At 43.1% G+C, this 22,062-nt stretch overlaps 2 protein-coding genes across 2 annotated transcripts in view; one reads left to right on the plus strand and one right to left on the minus strand.

Annotated features, from left to right (window-relative positions):
* Nucleotides 1-11,772: 11,772 nt before the first annotated feature.
* T265_08974 (hypothetical protein) lies at nt 11,773-20,440 on the minus strand (the record flags this gene model as incomplete). Its single annotated transcript, XM_009174921.1, has 10 exons — nt 11,773-11,946; nt 12,443-12,683; nt 13,017-13,210; nt 13,527-13,602; nt 15,494-15,663; nt 18,388-18,555; nt 19,185-19,506; nt 19,591-19,701; nt 20,021-20,214; nt 20,255-20,440. The coding sequence occupies 10 exons, from the start codon at nt 20,438-20,440 to the stop codon at nt 11,773-11,775; spliced, it is 1,836 nt and encodes a 611-aa protein (XP_009173185.1).
* The window catches only part of T265_08973 (hypothetical protein), a gene marked incomplete at both ends in the record, with an annotated part of 26,273 nt that continues 18,878 nt past the window's right edge, over nt 14,668-22,062 (plus strand). The window contains 2 exons of the mRNA XM_009174920.1: nt 14,668-14,677; nt 21,827-21,997. Of these exons, the coding sequence (XP_009173184.1) occupies nt 14,668-14,677; nt 21,827-21,997 (181 nt within the window). The remainder of the gene's footprint in view (nt 14,678-21,826; nt 21,998-22,062) is intronic.

The raw sequence follows: 22,062 nt of genomic DNA on the forward strand, positions 1-22,062 counted from the left end.
CAAGTGAACGCATCTCCATCTGCCTTGCTGAACCCTTCCGAAGCATCGACACAGACTGAGATCAGATGTTCAGTTATCTTAGTTCCACTCTCTCCACTATCGTAGGGGATCGTCTGAGGTTGTTGCCTTCCCATGTTACATGTTAAAACCTTCTTGTTAATGGAACGTATGTGCGTGATAGGTGGACAGTCAGTGCACGCCTTGATTGCCACTTGATCTCAATAAGTATCATTAGGCCTTCACACCCGAGTGGCAACATTCTGTTCGACGCTGTTTCACCTGTTGTATCTAGCTGCGTTATGACCCCCAAATGATAGGTGTAGTTCGGTGGCAGGACTGGCAATCGAGCAGTAGCAGCCTTATTTTGAAAAAAATCGATCGATGAATGAACTTCCTCTGGTGCGCCTGAAGGCCCGTATTTGGGAGTACAATTATGAGTCTACTGTGACCAGTTCACCGGAAACCTTCAGTGAGCAGGTAAGTGAGGTGAGTGAGGATCGAAATCCCTGTGGGAAATTCTACCTGCGTACCAGCGGGGAGGTCTGTGTGCACCCAACTGAGCACTGATGGTGTCTCCTCGTATGGTGACGAAACGTTCACAAGCCGATCGGCTTGGCGAACAGATCAACAGCCAATAAGCTCACCCGAGCTACCAGTGTAACGGTTATGCTACTGATGGGGAGGCATGCGAGTAGTATGTGTTGTTCTTGAAATTTCGCTTTGCGGAATTAGTGGAGTCGCTTTGTAACCTTTGCTTGAATTTGAGGAATGAATAATTGGAGTCAATGAATATCCAGGAAAGTTCAAGAAGATGCTTTCAGGAGAAGATGGATGTCCAGTTTTTGTAAATAAGAGGCAAATGAGGGTTTTCCTTCCCTGTCCAATAGACTGTAACCGGTCAGTTGGCATTTTCCAATAGATGACTCCGCAGCGAAGGCCTTCTTCCTTTCACCAATATTTCGACACATTACCGAAGCTCGTAAGTGTTAAGTGGATGGCGCGTGAACTAGGAACCGAGTGGGCTCAGTAAACTTAAACATGGGAGCGAGAATTTACCAGCATTCAACATGCGACAGCTATAGTCACCGAATAGGAATACCCTCGAAAAGCAATTCAGATGGTCTGACAGATTATACCCGTGGTAACCAGGGATTCATCGACCCAAGATGCAGCACCAATTCAAAGGAGTTCATACAAGTACACTGTTCTGTTTCCAGATATACTACTCGTTCTTCCGGGTGCATGCGAACTAGGAATTTCACTTGGCACAGAAGCTAAAATTAGAGAGAGGCTGATCCCCAACCTCCTACAGAATCAACCACCGAAGACATAGTGGTTGGTGATTTAAATCAATAAGTTCGTCACGTGAGCTATGAGACAAAACTCATGCTACACAGCCCCAAAAATATGGCTTGATCAAGTCAACAAATACACCTACGATGCCGAAGTTTGTTGTTCTTTTCATTTCAGCCTAAAGATGTAAAGACCCCTCCCGACTACAAAGACCAGCAAACATGAATCGACTAATGTGGCAGAAACGACTGGCCAGATAAATTGGGTCTAGCTGAATCTCCTGCTCACGATATTTCTCCGAAAAAGTTATCTTATGTTTCGGTTAGCACTATATTCTATTCGATATTCGCACAGAATTGCTGAAAACTCTTCGAGAGCTCACGACCAGTTTCACTCACCAGATAGGTACTGTCTACGAGGCTCTGTCAACTTCTAGCTAAGTAAATGGACCTCGAAACAAGCTGACAGATCTCATGCATTATGCCACATGAGGATTCCGTTGGGTCACATGTGCAATGTGTGGTATCCCGGGGGAAAAGACCGGAATATAAATAGGGAGAGAGCAATTCCAAGTCCATCGACATGGAGGTTCATCCATCACATGGAGCTTGGACGTTCGGAACCAACAATGTATGTGCCGGGTGGCTCAATGATGACAGCAAAGGCTCTCTACCACCCACATGAAATCTTATGCCTGATTTTGATCACATTTTTAACCGCTTTCTTTCAAATTTTCTTATCAACCTCTACCGCAGATTCATTTGCCAGAACTAGAACATAAGGTTGACGGAAACTCGGGGACTGCGCTTACCTGATGAGCCCCAAGAAGGGCGAAGGGCAAGAAGGGAATCAGAACACACTATCATCCTTTCAAGCCCATCTTCGAATATCTGTGAGCCATATTCACGTTAAGATTGTGAGGCAGTTCAATAGACCACGCGAACCTTTAAAGGAAAGTCGATTGCAACCATTCAGAGCTCTCAAAAGCGCTTCATCTAAAGCACTGCATCCCGCGGCGAAACTGCATATGTCTCTGATGCGCGTTTTTCAACTCAGTCTAAAGATTAGCACCAGTAAATTGGGTTCTGATCGCAATTGTCGCTCATGTATGAAGAAAATGGCTATTTTCTCACCTTCACAAAAAGCGCCGGTACAATCCTGTACAATGTCCACCCATATGGATGAAAGCACGTCAGACGATCAGCTGACTGGTCATCAGCATCATCATCGACTGCATGACATCAGTGTTCAACACCGATGCTTCACTGCCGTACAATCATGATTTACTTGAAAGCCTTAATGCAAAGAAAAGAGTAAAGGTGGACGGGGAAGAGACTTGATGCTAGCTCACTACAATCATTCCGACAACAAGAACGCCACTGAAATCGGTTGGCAGCTATATCTTGTAGTGTCTCCAACCAGACACAGTGAGGATCACGCGGTCCCCATCCTGGAAGACAAGTAGCACGGAGAGCACCCAAGCGTTTCGTGATCTCCTTCATACTCCTCTGCCAAGTCAAGGGTTGGCCACCTCTCTGTTTACGCCACTCTGAATTGGGCATGGAAGTCAGCGCTCACTCTCTTCGGCAAACGACGGTTCGGCATACGTAACACATGTCCCAACCAACGCAGCTGACTGGTGCGTAACAATTAGCGTTAAAAAGCAGACTGCACTTCGAAAATAAGGAAAACGTGCCTACAAAGTTAGATGCAGTGAATATGTCCAAAATTTAGAGGATGACGACGTTATACGGCCTAACAAAATCTACGAAGAATAGGAGACACACCAAACCGCAGCTGGCGTCACACAATGCTCAAGGTCGGCGAAAAATGCTGCCTACCGATTTTCGCTACCGGGTTTCGCCTTTCTAGAGACTCATCACGTGGACGAACCTCATGGGGGAGGGGCGTCAGCTCTGTTCCCCATATGAGCCCCAAATCGCCCATATGCTGCGAATGCCTTACATCTCAACTGCTACCCCAGAATTACAGAACCAACGGCAGTTTCTAACAACAAGACATAGAAGCAAAAATGTGGCTCTATTCTATATATACCAATCCACTTTCGAGTTGAGAACGTTACTGTGAGAGTTGTGAGGCTGAAAGTGGTGTGATTCTGTACCTCCGCCCTCACAAAGATCGCCGTAATTGCTTCCGCGCAGGCTGAATTCTATCGCAACAAGGATCAAGACGCCCAAAACTCGCTCGCTGGGTTTTGCTTGACATCGGATAAATGACAATAGCATTATAACCGAACTGCTCTCTTCGAAGTCAGTGGAAAACTAAGACCTGGTTTTCCCCTGCATAATACAGTTACTACACAGTTTCCACTCACTGACTTGAGTACAGTGGTGTAGGCTTAACACGCAATCTACATTCTCATTGTGGAAATTGTTTCACACTGAAAGGATCGCTCACAGCTGCCCAAACCGTACCTAGGAAACCTCTCTTGAAAGTTCCTTCTGCCCTTATTGGCCCCTTTAATGAAAATCGTCTCTCAGATGAAGCCAATTTCGGCAACTGCTCACAGACGATAGAAGACTGAGTAAGTAATAAGTCCTACCTCAAGAGCAGTGGCTTTCGCTTTTTAAGAGGAACACCCACTAAATGCCGATTTTTACATTTGGAGTGCTCATCTTTGTGAATGGTGAGGATGAAGAAAACTTTGAACCATACGCTTCGGTTTAAAACGTCAGACCTATTCTTCGGTGAACAAATCACGATGATATTGTAGACTAGTTTGTTTCCAGTCCGTTGAAACCTAGCCCAACGCAGGATCCATGAGTGAATGTGGTGTCGCATGGAACAACAGAATTCTCACAACGGGATCGCGCAAGGATCTTAGCTCCAACGAGGGGTGCTGATACAATTCCAGTTGTCCTTTGCGTAGGCTATATTTCCAAACGAAGCCTCTCTGCCTTAGTAACAGTGCTCGTGTTCCTTCCATTACGATTGATGCGCGCAGGAGAGTCGACGGGTCAGCAGCAAGTGTCAGTTCTCCCCTCTTCAAAAGGAATAGTTTTTCGAGAAATACACTCATTTGCAAATCAATTTGGTTTTCACGGGAGACTCGATATCTCGAATATCGTGCCAACTGAATCATGAGGCGGCCTGTGTGCAGCACATTCAGCTGGGGGACATCATAAACGAGAGACTCAATTGAGTCTCCCGTGAAAATCAAATTGCTTAGCAAATGAGTGTAGTTCTCGCAAACAGTGCAATTTGGGTTCAAGTAGATCATAAGGTTGGCGGAAACTCGGGGACTGCGCCTACCTGATGAGCCCGGACTGGAAGGGCAAAACCGGTCGTGGGCTGTCGAAGAGTTTTCACCAACCTTGTGAGTAGTTTCCTTTAGGAATAGTTTTTCTTCCCTCACCAACTGAAAACAGCTAGGCCGTTCGGTCTTTGTTCGGAGGAATTGTCACACTTCTTCATTGTGCGAAAATGAAGTCATGTATGCAAAAATAATAAGTGGAAAATGGAACGAACCCATGGTAGAATTGATCAAGTGGTATGACCTTAGTCAGTAGTAGAATACTGCGCTTACGTACCCATATCCCAAAGCGCCATTTGTTTCGTTTTAAGCATAGCTGCTTGAATTCCAGATCTGGGAACTCTAAATGCGCAGAATTTGGGTTGGGTCCCGGCTGCTGGCTGTGTAGTTAGACTACCGAGAAGGATACTATCCCCTTGTACCTGATTCGTTATTCCAATGAGATTAACAATTGTGGTACCTCAGTGATATTGGTGAATTCCCAGTAGGACTTTCAACCGACTCTCAAAGGTGATTGGAACTAGTGGAACGACGACAGAAAGCTGTCTGGTAAATCCTCGAATGCGAAGTTCCGATTCCCACTGCATGTACTTCACCCCGTTTTTCTAGCGTCTAATCACTTGGTCAGAACACGTGAAAAGTGCATTTTAACCTGAGGTGGAGCGTTTTTTTCTCCCTGGAGGGGTTGGGGGGAAAGACAATGGTATCTATGTAATGACTTGACCCAAGCACAGTCTAAACTTCCGACACATGTGGGGAAATTAGCAGACCGACTGTACAGCGAAAACGGTCGTTACAGATCTGTAGGCCTAGTGATAGAAGTCGGTGCAAGTACACGGTGGTTCGATAAAATTATTGCTAATATTTCTAGGACTCCTTTAATATATATGGAGCTACATTAGTGATCACAGTTTACTTCGAAGCTTTACTTAACTCTTCTTGGACAAGAACGCGTTTAGAAACAATACACATATTCCTCTTCTGAAAGTAAATATTTATGCCGGCTCTTTGAATTGGCTGTCTACGTATTTCCTTCTGATTTTTATCACACCATTCTCACTAAACTACTAAACACACTACTCATGAACAAACTACTCATCAGAACTGTCCGACAGCCCACGCAGCGGACCGCCATAAAATGGAGAATAATCTGTCCCCTCAGAACCAAAACGAGGTACAAACAGGAGTATTTGCCGTACAAAGATGATGGGACAGTGGACAAAATCAAATGGTCTCGCGATGATTTTCTCACCTGAAGTAGAAGAAATCACCGCCAAGGCGATCTAAAAACTTTCATGGGTTCCTTGTAGGACGACCGTCAGGTAGACGACCAAGAGTAGATTACCATGTCAACAGGCTTTCAGGTTCGAAAGATTTTATTTGCTGACTTATATGAGATCGTTATTGATGACATCGGTGAGTTCAAAAGACCGTTTTGGAGATGCAACATGTGTTGTTTTTGTTCTCATCAGGATGCAGTTCGGTCTATAGAGCACCGAAGACACTTGATGGAAAAATAAGCGAGGAGTTTACATTCAATTTATCAGTAGTATCATATTGGGAAGGTATAAAAATTCATCGGGTGATGCTCACATAATTGGGCGCTGCCAAATAAACAGTGAAGAGTATTCACCATAGTAAACCAGACGAGGAATCAACTTACAATGTTGGCTGTGACTAGTACTCAGTGGGTGTATGAATTAAATGTGACACCGATGCTTGATGCTCAGGTTGAGCATCCGCTTTCTGAATCTCAACGAGCTTACTTACTAAGCTAGCATCTTATGGAAAGATAGATATCATGAAATCTCAATTGAAAAACACGAAGGAGAAAGAATTTATTCAGTACGCGACATTTTCATAAGGCCACCGAGTTCATTGAGACTTTTCTCTCTTTTCCCACCCAAATACTTCAAACATGCTAGGAAGGACTGTCCCTGTGAATGAGGAAGGGAATGAACTCTACTTACATGAGACAGAATACTTGAGAGTCATGAAACCTCTATAAGGAGAAGAGTCGAGCACGAATTGGGAATAAACTATGTTTTTAAGCATAAGACTAACCAACTGCATCCATTAGGCACTTGTTTATTTGAAATATAATAGAACAAGCTACGCTACTAGCAAAATGCACTCATTTGCACACCAATTCGGTTTTGACGGTAGACCCACATGGAACCCGGGTAAAAAGCTCGTTTCTGATGGTCCGCATTTGCACACAATTCGGTTTTGACGGTAGACCCACATGGAACCCGGGTAAAAAGCTCGTTTCTGATGGTCCGCTCTAACCGAATTGGCTGCAGCAGGCCATCTCGTGTTTCAGTTAGCACGATATTCGATATACTGCGACGTATTGTATAGACGTAATACACTAACCATGGGGTTGACAGCCCACAATCGGTTTCGCCCTTCTTGGAGCCCATCAGGTGGACGCATTCCCGGGGTTTTCGTCAACTTTCTGTTCTATTTTAACCTAAATTGCACGAAATTAGCGAAATACACTTATATGTGTACCAGTTTGATTTTGACGGGGCACTCACCTGGAACGCCGCTGATTTTTTTTTGCCCATCCTAGTTTTGCTCAGGCTCTACAATAGCACATAGTACACAATTGTCAGAACATATCACTGATGTCTGAAAAATTTTCCAAGCTTTACCCGGCTAACTCATTGTCCAGATAGTCTAGAACGGAAACCATGATTACATAAAGCAGATGGGGTTCACGATAACGCTATCAATTTTCATGGTGGAAGGGGTTTGCCTAAGTCCAATTTAATTTGGTGACCTAACACTTGACTACACTGTGCTTTCCTTCTCAGAAAACTTTTACTTTGGTTATGAGAGGAAATGGTATCAAATTTCCCCTCCTCCGATGGTAATTTTTTCAGGTATCGCGCCACTGACAACTCTGAGACTCTAATGCGCGATACAGCTGTTGAAACCAGCCCACAATGCTCTATTTAAATGCTGCGTGCAACTAGTATGGGTAGTGTCGCAGCCACTGAGGTGGGTGGCACCGGCGTGGGTATGATTCTGAATAAGCATGCTTTATTGGCAGACATAATGAAGGTTCTTAGGTTGACGTGCACAGCTGTGATGCTTTTCTGTCATCTTCGAACAGTGGAGGACCGCAAAACCGACCCTATCCGCATTGTTGTTGCAGAACCTGGGAATGATATTTCATTAGGCAGAATCCCGCTCCGAACTCGCTTCACTTCTCGCAGTAACGCCAATAACCCTAGCCCGCACGCGAAATGCCATAAAAATTCGGCCACTTGACGACCCAACATTAAGGCGAGCGTGGACCCAACAACCAAACATGACCCAGTAATCCCGAAGAACAGTTTCCAATGCTGCGTCCAGAAGACGACTTAACTTGCAGTTTTTTCTCCACACAGAACATAAATACACCGTACTTACATGTGCTTTCGACCAGCTTCTTGACACCAACACGCGATGCACAACACATCTGATGATAATCATGATAGATAGAAAGATAGATAGATAGATAGATAGATAGATAGATAGATAGATAGATAGATAGATAGATAGATAGATAGATAGATAGATAGATAGATAGATAGATAGATAGATAGATAGATAGATAGATAGATAGATAGATAGATAGATAGATAGATAGATAGATAGATAGATAGATAGATAGATAGATAGATAGATAGATAGATAGATAGATAGATAGATAGATAGATAGATAGATAGATAGATAGATAGATAGATAGATAGATAGATAGATAGATAGATAGATAGATAGATAGATAGATAGATAGATAGATAGATAGATAGATAGATAGATAGATAGATAGATAGATAGATAGATAGATAGATAGATAGATAGATAGATAGATAGATAGATAGATAGATAGATAGATAGATAGATAGATAGATAGATAGATAGATAGATAGATAGATAGATAGATAGATAGATAGATAGATAGATAGATAGATAGATAGATAGATAGATAGATAGATAGATAGATAGATAGATAGATAGATAGATAGATAGATAGATAGATAGATAGATAGATAGATAGATAGATAGATAGATAGATAGATAGATAGATAGATAGATAGATAGATAGATAGATAGATAGATAGATAGATAGATAGATAGATAGATAGATAGATAGATAGATAGATAGATAGATAGATAGATAGATAGATAGATAGATAGATAGATAGATAGATAGATAGATAGATAGATAGATAGATAGATAGATAGATAGATAGATAGATAGATAGATAGATAGATAGATAGATAGATAGATAGATAGATAGATAGATAGATAGATAGATAGATAGATAGATAGATAGATAGATAGATAGATAGATAGATAGATAGATAGATAGATAGATAGATAGATAGATAGATAGATAGATAGATAGATAGATAGATAGATAGATAGATAGATAGATAGATAGATAGATAGATAGATAGATAGATAGATAGATAGATAGATAGATAGATAGATAGATAGATAGATAGATAGATAGATAGATAGATAGATAGATAGATAGATAGATAGATAGATAGATAGATAGATAGATAGATAGATAGATAGATAGATAGATAGATAGATAGATAGATAGATAGATAGATAGATAGATAGATAGATAGATAGATAGATAGATAGATAGATAGATAGATAGATAGATAGATAGATAGATAGATAGATAGATAGATAGATAGATAGATAGATAGATAGATAGATAGATAGATAGATAGATAGATAGATAGATAGATAGATAGATAGATAGATAGATAGATAGATAGATAGATAGATAGATAGATAGATAGATAGATAGATAGATAGATAGATAGATAGATAGATAGATAGATAGATAGATAGATAGATAGATAGATAGATAGATAGATAGATAGATAGATAGATAGATAGATAGATAGATAGATAGATAGATAGATAGATAGATAGATAGATAGATAGATAGATAGATAGATAGATAGATAGATAGATAGATAGATAGATAGATAGATAGATAGATAGATAGATAGATAGATAGATAGATAGATAGATAGATAGATAGATAGATAGATAGATAGATAGATAGATAGATAGATAGATAGATAGATAGATAGATAGATAGATAGATAGATAGATAGATAGATAGATAGATAGATAGATAGATAGATAGATAGATAGATAGATAGATAGATAGATAGATAGATAGATAGATAGATATTCTTGCGCGGACTTCATCGGAAGCGCGTCTGATATGTGGTCAGGAAGAGTTTGAGGGACCCGCCGGTGTCTTCTTTACATATGTCAACCCCACAGTTTACCGACAATTACCCTAGCTGAATTGGGTTCCACAGCTGTGATCAATAAGCGCATATCACATAGTCGCGATATTTTCGACTTCCTCGATATTTACGTCGAAGGATTGCTTTGAATGGCTGCCTGAGCATTCGAAGTTCACCCGCAAGTTGGTAATTTCAAGTTACACGAAGTGAGGAAACGGGTTGTATTGCACACCTTGGACAATACATAGAAACAAAGGGTGACCGAGTAGCGAAATCTGATTTTCCAATATGTATTGCTCTTCTGGTTCTTTGCAAATATCATGTCTTTTGAAGATTGTGTTCATCGCGTTGGCGAGCAATTCGGCTCTATCGCATTCCGCACGTGCTATCTAAGCTCGAAGCCTTTGTCTGGTTTATGACGTCCATGACAACTGTCGCTTGTTTGCTGCGATTCAAATGCTAGCCCCGAAGAACAGTTCAAATCACCTCTGATCAGTCGCACCACTGCGGACGATCTAACCATGCGCGCACAACCACAAACCCCCCGCTACGCACAACTACGCTCCCCAATAACACACTGGTAATGCCACCTCAATTGGTGATGAAACGTATGGAATCAAATTGCCCAGCTCAGCGAACAAGCCAACGACCATACTGGTTAAATGAACGAATACCCACGCTGCCCCTGAATGGAGACAAAATTCTAAAGGATTTTCACTACACCTTACCATGACTGTGTGGGACGACTCAGAAAGCAGTTGGCTTTTAAACGGCAATCGATATAAATAACCACCGGAGAGACTGTAATCGGGTTTCGTTACGTCTTTTAGGACGCATCGATCGAGCTGGTAATCGGGAGTCTCGACGATTTGCGGCGGATATCTAGGGAACTCAGTGATCAGAAATGCATCACCACGAGCTAGCCAATGTGGTCTCAAAGAAATCTCAATCAGTTGCAATTTTCATGGACCATACATCTGTTGTCGACACCATCTTGCGAGTTTCTTGAAGAACCTACGTCTGCCAAGGTGAGCCATAATGAATTTTCCTACTGTTCCACTCTAGCACAAATGGCACACCGATGGTGGACAAATAGGCTCTAAACGAGCTGAAGGAAGCGTGCCATTTTCCGTGACGTGAGCTATACAATTTGGACCCTGGATGTGCAAGTTTAATGGAACTTGTTGATCATCGTGCCCTTGATGTTCTACCCACATTGTGACTGCGTTCATGTTGTTGACGGTCGTGTGATTTCGAAACTGAACAAGCATATGACTACCGTTTGAACAATGGTCCTCCTATCCTGGTGAAATCACTTTGGCCGGTCTACACCAACGGAAGAATCAGTCGACTCGATTGTCGATCACACTAGAGCTCACCAGAGGTGCCACACCGATATTTGGACTCCGCGCTTCTGACATGCAAGGCACACGTGCTATCACTACCCTACCTGCGGGCGCTGGACGAATTGAGAGCGTTTTAAGCGTCCGCATGGGTGGACATGTTCGCGAATGAGTGATCCGGGTGAAACGCCCGACGCCACAAACGATGACTCAGTAATCTTAATTGATCGTGTCGATCGATAGGCTCGCCAGTCAAACGTATCGAAATAGGAATGCGTTTGCGGGTCTCATATTGCGACCGAGGCTATTTCCCAAGTATTTAATTGAAGTTATGTCATGGGGTCTGCGCGATCCGAATCGACTTGACCTATTGCGAATACACACAAATAAGGACGCGAAAGAGTCGGACAGCCATACGGAAAGTGGAATAGTACCACTGTCGGACAGCCGATAATTTCAAAGCGTACCCAGTTAATACATATTGGATTCAATCCCCGTGTATGATATTGAAAACACACGAGACTGTGCGTGATGAGTTTATTGTATTACTGGTGTCCTTTTTTGTTGTCTTCCAGTCCCGTTCAATCAATCGAGGACCTTCCATGGCGTGGAGCAAAGCCAACTCTACTCGCTTGGTGATCGAAAATCAGTTGGAATGAACGTAGAAATGACATTCCCAGTATAATACCCAAAGGCGTATTGACAGAGTTGTTCAGAAAACGCGTAGAACACATTGCGTCCCCGTTCACGGTAGTCTGTGGAAATAGGGCGGTTCATTAATTTGTACGAAAGAGAAAATATTAGCAAAGCAAGGGAATCGAATAAGGCGCACCACTAGATTTTGAAAAGGCGCAAACGTTCGCTCAATCTGTCTACTTATATGTCGAACAATCTATCGATTTGTCTACCTGCTCCTCACCACACTGGTGAGTCACGCACATTCACAAACTTCAATTTCAACAAAACTATCGATCGCTGACGCCATGCCGTTTGCCGCATTACCATTTTGTGGTAAAGATAAATTGATTGCCACCGAACACCACTCAATTTGTGCCACTCTGTTCTGGCGCCAAACCAGCAATTGAATACCTGTAGTTTTTCCTTCTATCAGGTGTCTTTCACTCATGTGAGCGTTACGTGGCATTATAAAAATCCGTTGATTAAATCCACCAACACAGATATCAAATTACGCCTAGTCTCACTCCTCAATCGTTAATCAACCAACCGACTATCATCATGAGAATACCCTACCTGTTTCGTGTATTGTGTCCGCGTAATATGAAACTTTTTTCCTTGAATGTGGAAAGCAATCGGTCGCATGGATGGCAGCCTCGCACACTCGAATACATATGCCCCGTCTACCAGCCTCGAAATACCGAGTTTTCGGTTGATTGCCATGTGAATATCCCCTGGCAGTATCATTGTGTGAGTCCCGGTATCGAAGATCGCTCTGTGATCTTCAGTGCTAATTTCCGTGTTAGAAATGGATATCCTACACAAGGGAATCAAACACGGGACGTGAAGTGTTAGTAGGGTCAGTCGGCCAAGTAAAAAAAACTTGGCCACAAAGGTTACTAGCATACCGGTCAATCCTCATTTCCCAATAAGACCCATCAACGACGTTTACGTAGGCCATACTACCAGTGGGTATGACTTGTTCCAGATTGTCACCCATGATAAATGTAGCACCGTCGCTGCACAGGGTAAAAGTGGAATGCGATCGCAAACAGATTAAAACTGTGCATGACGATTCTTCGGTGAATAATCAGCCAATTTCTATCTGTTATAAACTGGAATGAAAAAAAACGTGTGATACCCTGCTCACTCTTGGAATTCGAAGCCAAATTGCCCACTCATCAATCCTCGTTCACGAACGAATATGGGAAGAGGGATTGTATTTTCTGAACAGATTGGCGGACGCCCTAATCCGATATAGCCGTCAACGGGTTCCTCAGAGATGCTCCTTGTTGCTTCCATCACCAGACCAAATGGTACATTTCTGATAAGCATGCCTCCGAGCTACCACATTTGGGAATAAATGCAAAACACAGTAAGAATAAACTTACATCCATATCGACCGTTGCCTTTAACCCACTAATCTCACCCGTGCCGTATTCCTCATAGAATATTTCCCGGCTTATTTGAAGAGAAGATGTCTGCGCCACATTTAGTAGGGTCTTTTCAACCCACAGACTTCTGTCAACACGATCCGAGGGAATCCAAATTGACGGTGAACCAGTGTCAAGCAACATTAGAAACTCAGTCTGCTCAATAGTGATGGCGCAATAAAATTGTACCTTTCAGTTTGACCGGAGCAACACAAGTCAGTACTTACCTCACCCCATGGATGCAATGGAATTCTGATTACAGCCCGCTTATCGCGCTTGAGTTTATCCGATTCTTCCGAAAGTCTACAAATCGTCTTTGGATTATTGGACACCACTCACAGATACGATGCACTCCCAGTCAGGAAACAACCGATGAGTGTGAGAAGAACCAACCACATGGATAGATTTGTCGAATTTCGGGTCTGTTAACTTTTCTCAATTATATATCCCCGAGATGATTACGTTTCTTCATGATACTCACCCGATTATCCAAACGCTTGCACGGTTTACGTTGCCGCCATTCGTTGTCACGGTAATTTCAAAGTGACCTCCACTGACACGTAGACCAGATTTTGGAGAATCTGGACAGTGGGGTTGATAAATCTGGTGAAAGTGGAATGTAGATCGACTGTTCTTGAAAAGCAGATCACCTTGGATGACCTTGCTCGCGGACGATTTTCGAAGTTTTATTGAGACTTGAAGTATGGGAACGGTATTTTCAGTTTGCGGCACCGTCAAAAAATGGTTAACTCATTTCGGAGGGGAAAAACCAACTTCCAAAAATGAGTACTCTGAAAATGACCATTGTCACAACTCCAAAATCGGAGTTGATCCAGCTCATGTTCAAATATGCGCAAGCGATGTACTCATCTACTCGAAAATGACCATTCATCCATGATATTAAAATACTGTTGGTTGCGCGCGCTTGTTCGATGCGAATGGCATCAAATAGTCATTATGCGGACACAAAGGCTTGCGGGGACCAGAAGTCCTAGGAGAATATGGGAATGTACGGGAACCACTTCATCTAATTTGCAAAACAGAATCCACAAGGTCTTGCTCAAATGCAAATTCAAACAATAATGTAGAAAAGTTAACGTGGAGGAAATGCTAACATCAATCAATCGTTCATTGAAGTGTTTGCCTTCCGTCTGACTTGCCCTTTTGGAGCCGAATTTTCTGGGTTTATACCACAAATTGGCTTCCGCAGCAGTAAAATTCCTCCCTCTTTAAACGTTCGTCGGATCGCCTACCCACTTTTGTTTCCTGTGGCAATTTTCAAGGACGCGAGTAAATTTTCGGGGCACACCTAGTTCAGGATGATAGACTCCCGGAAACGAACGTTCTCCTGAAACTATTGTCTTATCAATGGTTGTAAGTTAGTTTTAAGGAAGTTAAGCACATTTTGTAATGCACTACTCATAAGGTTGCTGAAAACTCCTTGACAGCTCACGATTGGTTTCGCCCTTCATGGGGCTCATCAGTTAAACTTACATGAATGAAGTACCCGAGTGTTGCGATACGCCCACGTGTTTCTCTTAGTTTGCGATGACCATATCTGAAATTGAGGTACAAGTCGGAGGACTTCGATTGGGTAGTACCTGAGTAGTCCTGGTAGACCATCTATCTCCGATCGCGTGTTCTCCCAACTTCAGTTGAGGTTGACTGTTCTAGACTGAGTGGCTCTTTCTTCCAAATACTACTAGCAGGTTTTCTAGGACATTCGTCCAGTTTTATTATGGACGATTTCCAGAAACCCACATTACAAAGGAAAACGAATCTGGGTGTCCAAATCACATATTGGTCTGGCGTTGTTTTAAGTTCTGCAGTGTCTGGAAAGTTTAATAGATTGGGTCGATGCGCCCTCAGATGGGTCGCTAATTTTCCATAAATTCATCCTCATTAAGTACTCTTGCTTGAGGGCATTCTCCTAGTTGAATCTGAACATCACAAGCGGAGGCGAGTTGGAATGGATCATGTTCCTGACAGCGAATTGAATTTTGCACAGTTTCGGGATCTTTTCCAGATGAGCGCCACCAAAAAACTAACCCCCACCATCCGAAAAAATTAGAGAAAAAAGGATATGAAATTTGTACTTTTGGTTTTTATTGAAGAGGGTGAAATCGGGACATGTCATTAATAATTTGCATGCAAAGGTCCGTTTTTCGGTGCATTTGCCTCCAAAGGAACTCACACACGTAGCTTTCCGCCGCATTGGCGTTTATTCTGCATCTTGTAGACATGCCAAACAGATTCGATGTTTTGTGTGTGAGCTGCAGTCGTTGGATCCACAAAGTTTTCGGTATGCTTAACCGTTGGAGTCTGCAAAAGCCACCAGGCGCGAACTACGCGAATGAAGTTCTTCTAGTCAACAGTGGTCGTGTGGCTAATAGATAATTCCTCTGAGCAGAATTTGATTTTTGCCAAATTGTTGGATCAGCAATAAATGACTCAACTGAATCTCTCGTTTATGATATTCTACAACTAAATGTGCTGCACACAGGTTACCTCAGGATTCAGTTGGCACGATATTCGAGGTACCGCAGTATATTTTCATAAAGGAAACTACTCACAAGCTGGCTGAAAACACATCATTGCATTCTCTTTGATTTTCGCGTCCACTGATTTGTCGAACAGTTGCCTCAGAATTCATTTGTGTGACATGATCCGTTGTTCTTTCGAATGCACGCTACAAGGAGTGACACAGTGAGTCATGATGGCATCGTTCACGATTGGATCTTTGGCAGAACCTGGAAACAACGAATGACTGAGTAGCGAGCCCTGACACTTCAAATTCTCTTCCTTTGGTTCTTTGTAAATATCACGCCTTTTGGGGATTTTGTTGCTCTTGCTCCCTAGCCTAATGGTTCGACAAAATCCACACGTGGTTCTGTGTTTGATTAAAGGCTTTGATTTGCTTTGCTTCCCTTTGCTTTTCTTTGCTTCGCTTTGCTTTGCTTTACATATTATACCGATTCGACCTTGACAACTGTCAGGCGTCCATTGTCTGCTACGAACCAGATGCTACCCTTGGCAAACAGTTCCAGGTACCTCCGAATTTCATCACACCTACACACTCATTGGTGGACATTTTGTGTTGCTGATGCACAAAGTTGCAAAAGAATAGTATTTTTATGGACTCGCAAACTCAGACTCTAAAGATTTAATCGATCCGAATAGGCGTTAATTAATGACTGCTTACGATGTCCTTGAATGGATGCAACATGGTCAACGATTTCAATCACAACTGTATGAGCCGACTCAAAAAGCAGATAACTTCAGATTGCGAACAATATGAACCAATGAGGAACTGAAATGGGGCACATCTATACGAAAACCTCGACAAGTTCTGGCCGGTGTCTTTATCGTTTAGTACGCAAAAGTGCACCGACAGCTAGTCAAGAGGTGTTGAAAGTCTAAGAAAAGTCATCAGTTGCAGTTTTCCCGAACCACGAGCACCCTGACACTGTCTTACGTGTTTCGTGAAGAAATGGTGTCTGCTAGGATGAGCCTGGCTAGATTCTTCTAAGGACGTTCTGACGCAAACAGCCATAGGGATGTCAACCGAAGCTGTGTAGCTCAACATGGTCACTGGAATTTTTTTCAGCTTGGGCTTAACGAGCCCAATCAAGTGCGCAGTTATTGTGATACTGGCTACCAAAGTTAGTACTGAATGGGCAGATTTAACGGAATGTGAGTTGCATCACATTCTTGGGGTCACACTCACATTGTACTTTCGTGTGTACTTCCGATCCTGTCATACGAAAAAACCTCACGAGGAATCACGCACATCTAGACTAGCACAATCTGTAAGTGGGTGCATAGAACATATCCGATGGGTTTTCCCTAATTTGACGGCTTTTGGGGGGTATATAAATCGTGTCCACAAATCAGCGACCAATAAGCAGAGTCATAAAACCGTCTGAATAATGTCACCTGGAATGCAGTGTTGGTTAAAAATACCTCCAAGTAGAAGTATCGGGACGAAACACCCATGCCGCCGCAAATTAAGTCCGTGTGTATGATCAATAGATGTAGTTTTTTAAAGCGCATTTGCAGCATAGAACTGTACTGGTAGGTTGTATACTGTCGGAAGCGCTCAAGTAGTAACGCGTAAAAAGAGTAGTAGTATAGCACTGTCTTGTCGAGATATAGTTTTTAAATAAACATTTATTTTCGTGGAAATCTTGTCGAACCCAAAGATGTCCGGTCAATTGAACTATTTTGTTTCCCGGGTCGATCAAATCATCCCGGTGAATCAGACACACAGCTTCTTGATTATGAAGTGAGGCTGGGAACTGCGCACCCTTTGACGTCAACGGTCCGTGCGATCGATGGTCTATTTTCCAATTGCAATTGCTACGCGATCTAATAACCTGCGCACGTTGGTAATTATCAGGATTGCCCGGGTAATCGATAAACCATTCACTCGTCCCATAGATTGGCGACTAGTTAGAACGAGGATGATAGTTCTCCCCCTTTCGAATGAACAAATTATTTTGTCTGAAGTTTAGCGGGAACTTGTGACCGACACAAGCGACTCAGTTGTGTACATTATCGTTTAATACACCAATCGGTCAATGTGTTGATCAGCAACACCACTGGAACCTTGCGTAGGAGATAGATGGTTGGTGAAATCTCTACATTGTTGGTGTCTAAGTTCGGAGGAACCAAAATCCAGTTCTCCTCAGACAGTTAGCAACAACTTGTGAGAGTAATTTAAGCCGGTCAACCTGAAGCTCCACAGTGTTCGTTAGACGGCTTAGCCGGACTTTCATTTTGCGGCAGATCGCGGAATTGACAGCACCTGCGGAAAGTATCGAACTAGAGCCAAATTCGCGGACCTGGTGTGGTGATTGAGGGGCGATTGGGGCTGGATCATACCTATATTGACATCACCACACATTCATATAAAGAAAAGGAACAAACGGACACTCGAAACGCTCAAAGCGGACCCAGGTTTTTAGACTTTTAATTTCATTCCCCTGAATTTCGCTGAAAACACATGGGACTGTTGGTAAAGTCGTTTATTCTGCTTCTGGTGTGCTCTGTTGTAGTTTCTGTTCTGCCTCTCCGTCCCGTTCAAACAATCGAGGACTTTCCGTGGCGTGGGGCCAAACCAACTCTGCCCGCCTCGTCATCAAATATTAGTTGAAATGAATGTAGGAATGGCATTCCCAGTATTATACCCACATGGAAGCCGGCGGGCTTGGTAATAAAACGGGTATAACATTTCGTGCCTCCATTAGTTCTGGTCTGTGGAAAAACGGCAGTTCTTTAGTTTGTACGAGAGAGAAGAGGTAATAGGGGAACGTGATCATTGCACAAGGTACATCACAAAATATTGTATTCTTGCTTAAAACGTGTTCATCTTTTCCCACCAATCTATCTACCTATTCTTCTACCTGCTTGCGACAGTGGGTTAGTCCCGGACATTTACCTACCGTATTCTCAACGATAATATCGATCGCTGACGGCATGCCGTACGTCACACTATCCTTTTGTAATAAAGATGTAAGGTGATGTAAGGTGGGGGGATTCTGATCGTATCCGGTAGAGAGTTCATGCTTTCAGTGAAGGCATTCTAAGATGGAAAGCCTAGAAGCACTGCATAGCTGTATTATGCTTGTTGAGGATCATCACATCGAACGCGCATCTCCCTAAACTCTAACCCACGACAGTCTGGTCACTGGTCGAACACTTTTCTGTTTGGTAGCTTGCGGGTCAAAATCAGTCACCGACCACCGGTGACTGTCTCTTGAGTAAAATTCACAGGCGTTTTTTTGGCAAATCAAAATGTTGCATCCAGTTTTAACTTTTCTCCACCGAATGTATGGGGAGGGTGTTTAGTCCGTCCGATGTTTATCAGTGGGAGAATAGCCTACCTGTTTTGTGTATTGTGTCGGCGTAATATGAAACGCTTTTTCTTGAATGTGGAAAGCAATCGGGCGCATGGATGGCAGCATTTCACAATCGAATTCATACGATCCATCCATGAAACGCTTTTCTTGAATGAAGGAAGCAATCGGGCGCATGGATGGCAGCATTTCACAATCGAATTCATACGATCCATCCACCAGCGTCGAAATACCAAGTACTTGGTTGATGGCCATGTGAATAGTCTCCGGCAGAACGATTGTGTGGGTCCCTGTGTCGAAGATCATTCTGTGTTCCTCGGTGTTAAGTCTCAAGACGGAAATAGATATGCTACAGAAAGAAACCGGGATGGGAGTGCATAGGATCACTCAGTCAGTCATTCACATAATTTCGATAGAAAGGTTCCTTGCTTACCAGGTTGCCCGCGTTTCCCAAAAAGGTCCTTCAATGACATTCACGAAGGTCATATCAGCAGTGGAGATGGCTTGTTCCACATGGTCCCCCATCATGAATGAGGCACCGCTGCTGCATAAGATAGAAAAGAAATACGGATGCCAAGAGTTTATGAACTTTGGTGATGATGTTCACGTCCTAAACACAATAACAGCATGGACGCAATGCACTACTCATAAGGTTGCTGACAATTGTTCGACACCCCACGACCGGTTCCGCTTTTCTTGGGGCTCATCAGGTGCTCGAGTTTCCGTCAACCTTAGTAACATCATAAACGAGAGGTTTAGTTGTGCTCCAGATGACCAAACTGGTTCGCAAATGGGTGTTTTTTACATACGAGCAACTTCTCATCCGACATAAAAGGGAATAAAACGCCGGATTTTGTGCTTACTCTTGGAAGTCGAAGCCAAATTGCGCACCCATCAATCCTTGTCGATGAACAAATTGAAAAATAGGGTCTGTGTTCTCCGGAAGCGGACGCCTACGCCCCAAACCCAAAGTTCCGTCAAACCTTTCACGAGCTATGCTCGTTGATCCTTCTTTCACCAGACCAAAGGGTACGTTTCTGATAAGCGTATCTCCGAGCTACAATGGTTGGCAATTAATTGTAACATGATAAATTCACTTTCATATGGACTGTTGCTTTGACGCCAATCACCTCACATGATGAGAATCGCTGATGGAATGCTTCCTCGCTGACCTGCAGAGAAGTTGTCCGATCCATACTCAATAGGTTTTTCCCAACCCACAGATTTCTATCCACATTATCCGAAGGTACCCAAATCGATGGTGAACCGGTGTCAAGCACCATTCGAAACACGGTTTCACCAATGGTGATTGGGCACAAATATTGCGCCTGATGAATTGACCAGAGCAGTACAAGTCGGCACTTACCCCGCCCCAAGGAATTAATGGAATTCTGATCACCGCCCGCTTGTCGCGCTCGAGTTTATCCGATTCTTCCGAAAGTCTACAAATCGTCTTTGGATTATTGGACACTACTTACGGATACGATACACTCCCAGTCAGGAAACAACCGGCGAGTGTGAGGAGAACAAACCACATGAATAGATTTGTCGAATTTCGGGTCTGCTAACTTTTCCCAATTATATATCACCGAGATGATTACGTTTCTTCATGATACTCACCCGATTATCCAATCAATTGCAGGTTTACGTTTCATCCATTTGTTTTCACGGTAATTTCAAAGTGACCTCCACTGCAACCAGACCAGATTTTGGAGAATCTGGACAGTGGGATTGATAAATCTGGTGAAAGTGGAATGTAAATCGACTGTTCTTGGAAAGCAGGTCAACTCAGATGACCTTGCTGGCGGACTATTTTCGAAGTGCCACCCAGTCAATGGCACTCAATATACATACTTAATACGTACATATACGACCATTTTATGAAGTAGAGAGTAGATGGTATTCACAAATCGAGTTGTTGGAACTCGGGCTCTGCTGAATCTACCAGGATTACATCAGCTGCCTGATGAGCCTCAGGATGCCAAAACAGGTCGCGGAATATCGAAGAGTTTGCACTAACTTCATACGTCTGATATTCTGTCTGGCAGGCACCACTGACTTCCGGCGAACACTCCGCATAATCGCATGAGTGTCTGAATCTATCAACCGTTGGTCTGTGCGCCACATTGCTTGATATGTTCCCGCACCGCATCCCAGTAAGTTGGGAATGCCGGTACTACCTGGTTTGCTGTCCTTGCTCTGCAGTTTTCAGAGTTGCGCATGCTATTCATTGATAAACACCTTCAAGTGTGCAGTGGATTAGCCGGCCAGTACAAAAGTTTGCTCCAATGAATAGGATATCTCGCTCTTATGCAGAGTCAATTGTTGGTTTCCTGTTTATTCTGTCCCTACCCAAATCACAGTAAACCTTGCCAGGTTTTGAAGTTCAAGCTTCATACCTGCTCACATTTCAACCGAGCAATGCATGGAAATCGACATGGAGGAATTGTGGTAAGGGAGTGTTGAAACATTTGCCTACTCCGTCAATTTGCACTGTTGATCTCGCCTACCAAGAAATGCCCCAGAAGTTTCTAAACATAATACGTTCTTTGTATTCTCAAACTTCCAGACGTGTGTAAGTGTACGAAGAGCTCTCCAAAAGTTTCCGTACACAAAGTGGTGTCCGTCAGGGATCCCCACTCTCTCCATTCTTCTTAACTTCGTGATAGATGAAATAATGAGACGAACGGTGGAGGGTCTCCAAAACCCTGGTGTTCAAGTAGCCTGTGAAGAAAACCTTGTCGATCTGGAATACGCAGACGACATCGTTCTCATGTTCGAAGAGGCGGAGAAGGCGCAAGTTTTCTTGGATGAACTGACCAAAGTCATCCCGTCCTTCGGTATGCACTTTGCACCCACAAAGTGTAAGGTCATGCTTGTGGACGTGCAGTCACTGAACACGCCA

Source organism: Opisthorchis viverrini (genome assembly GCF_000715545.1).
Source record: "Opisthorchis viverrini unplaced genomic scaffold opera_v5_245, whole genome shotgun sequence".
NCBI lineage: Eukaryota > Metazoa > Platyhelminthes > Trematoda > Opisthorchiida > Opisthorchiidae > Opisthorchis > Opisthorchis viverrini.